The 1463-nt window shown below is 49.1% G+C and overlaps 1 protein-coding gene across 1 annotated transcript in view; it reads right to left on the bottom strand.

Annotated features, from left to right (window-relative positions):
* The window catches only part of LOC119588687 (serine/arginine repetitive matrix protein 2-like), a gene marked incomplete in the record, with an annotated part of 176340 nt that overhangs the window by 4746 nt on the left and 170131 nt on the right, over window positions 1-1463 (bottom strand). Inside the window, 1 exon segment of the mRNA XM_037937322.1 lies at window positions 31-272. Within this exon segment, the coding sequence (XP_037793250.1) occupies window positions 31-272 (242 nt within the window).

The raw sequence follows: 1463 nt of genomic DNA, 5'->3' as shown, positions 1-1463 counted from the left end.
CGCGCGCGCGCGCGTGCGTGTGACACTTACCCCGACACTCTGCAGCTGCGGCGGGTTGGAGGCGAGCGGCGCGACGCGGCTGTGCAGCACATGCTGGTTCTGCAGGAGCTGCTGCTGCCACTTGAAGAAGTCCTGCTGCAGTTTCATGAACTCGTCCGCCAGGCGGGCGTCGTGGGGCATCATGCCGCCTCCCATCAGGCTGGGCATTCCCATCATGCCCGGCATGCCAGGCATCCCCGGCATTCCGCTGTTGCTGCTGTTGCCGTTGCTTCCTGCGGAAAGGAAAGCGCTGTTATTGCCATGTCTCCTCATCTATGCACCTACGCGCTCCCGCAACTCCCCCAGCTCCTTGCCCCCCCCCCAAGCCCTAGAAAGCCCCACCTAGCTCCCTGACGGCCGGAGCCCTCCCCGCTCGCCGAGGCTGCGGCGGGAGATCGGCCGATATAATGGCACGACCGTTAAGCGATGTCAGCGGGAGGAGGCCACGCCCACTCTGCCATGGGACTGAAAACAGGAAGTCATCCCATACAGCCCTACATCTTTTATAAATCACATCTACACAACAATTGCCGCTGATCCTGAAACTGTAAACGCATTCGTAAGCTGTTCCAAGAGAGAAATCATGCAAAGGAGGGTCATGCACGAGGCGGATTCGCAAAGACACAACTGCAGACAAATTCGCGCGCCAACTCGTCCGAAACCAAAACACGGGCTTCGAAACGCCGTGCGGGAATGGAAAACAACGTCGTAGTCATTACAGTAAAATCGAGCAGTAACTCATGTAACAAACCCAAAAAAATCGCACAACCGAGTCATCATCATAATCGAACTGCTGATTTATCAGGAAAATCCAACATAAACTTAATTATTACGCAATTCCATCAACATTTGAAAAAAAAAACACCACAAAACCGAACAATGTCAAAATAAACAATATAACAGTCATCAACATTACCAACACCACCACCATCGCATATAACAACACAACAAAATAACCCAAACAAAGAGAGAAAAGATGAACCCTAAAAGAAGGCAAAACATTTCGAACGATTTCGCAGGCGGCGCCAATTACACGCGAGACAATTAAAGATACGAGACAATTAAAAAGTCCGGGAGGGAGAAACTACCCAGAAAAAAAAAACATACGGTGAGAGCAACGGACATTTCCTTCTATTTTTTATTATCTTAAAAAAAATCCTCGACTATTTTTTTCACCTATCTGTTACCGACAAAGGCGATCCCAACCGATCACTTCTTCAGCGAACAAATTAAAAGGGAAATGAGTCGCTTCCGAAAATTCCGACGGCGCAAAAAGGTCGAAAAGTTCTTTTGTAATAAAACACGCGCGGGTGATTTAAAGACCAGATTTGTGACACGGCGTTAAAATATCTCACTGGCAATGGGACAAATGCAATATAAATAGAGCAAGCCCAACCTGACAGCGTCAACTAACATACACACAC

Source organism: Penaeus monodon, chromosome 24 (genome assembly GCF_015228065.2).
Source record: "Penaeus monodon isolate SGIC_2016 chromosome 24, NSTDA_Pmon_1, whole genome shotgun sequence".
Taxonomy (NCBI): domain Eukaryota; kingdom Metazoa; phylum Arthropoda; class Malacostraca; order Decapoda; family Penaeidae; genus Penaeus; species Penaeus monodon.
The sequence above is the reverse complement of the archived record's forward strand: the minus strand, read 5'-3'. Positions and strand labels throughout refer to the sequence as shown.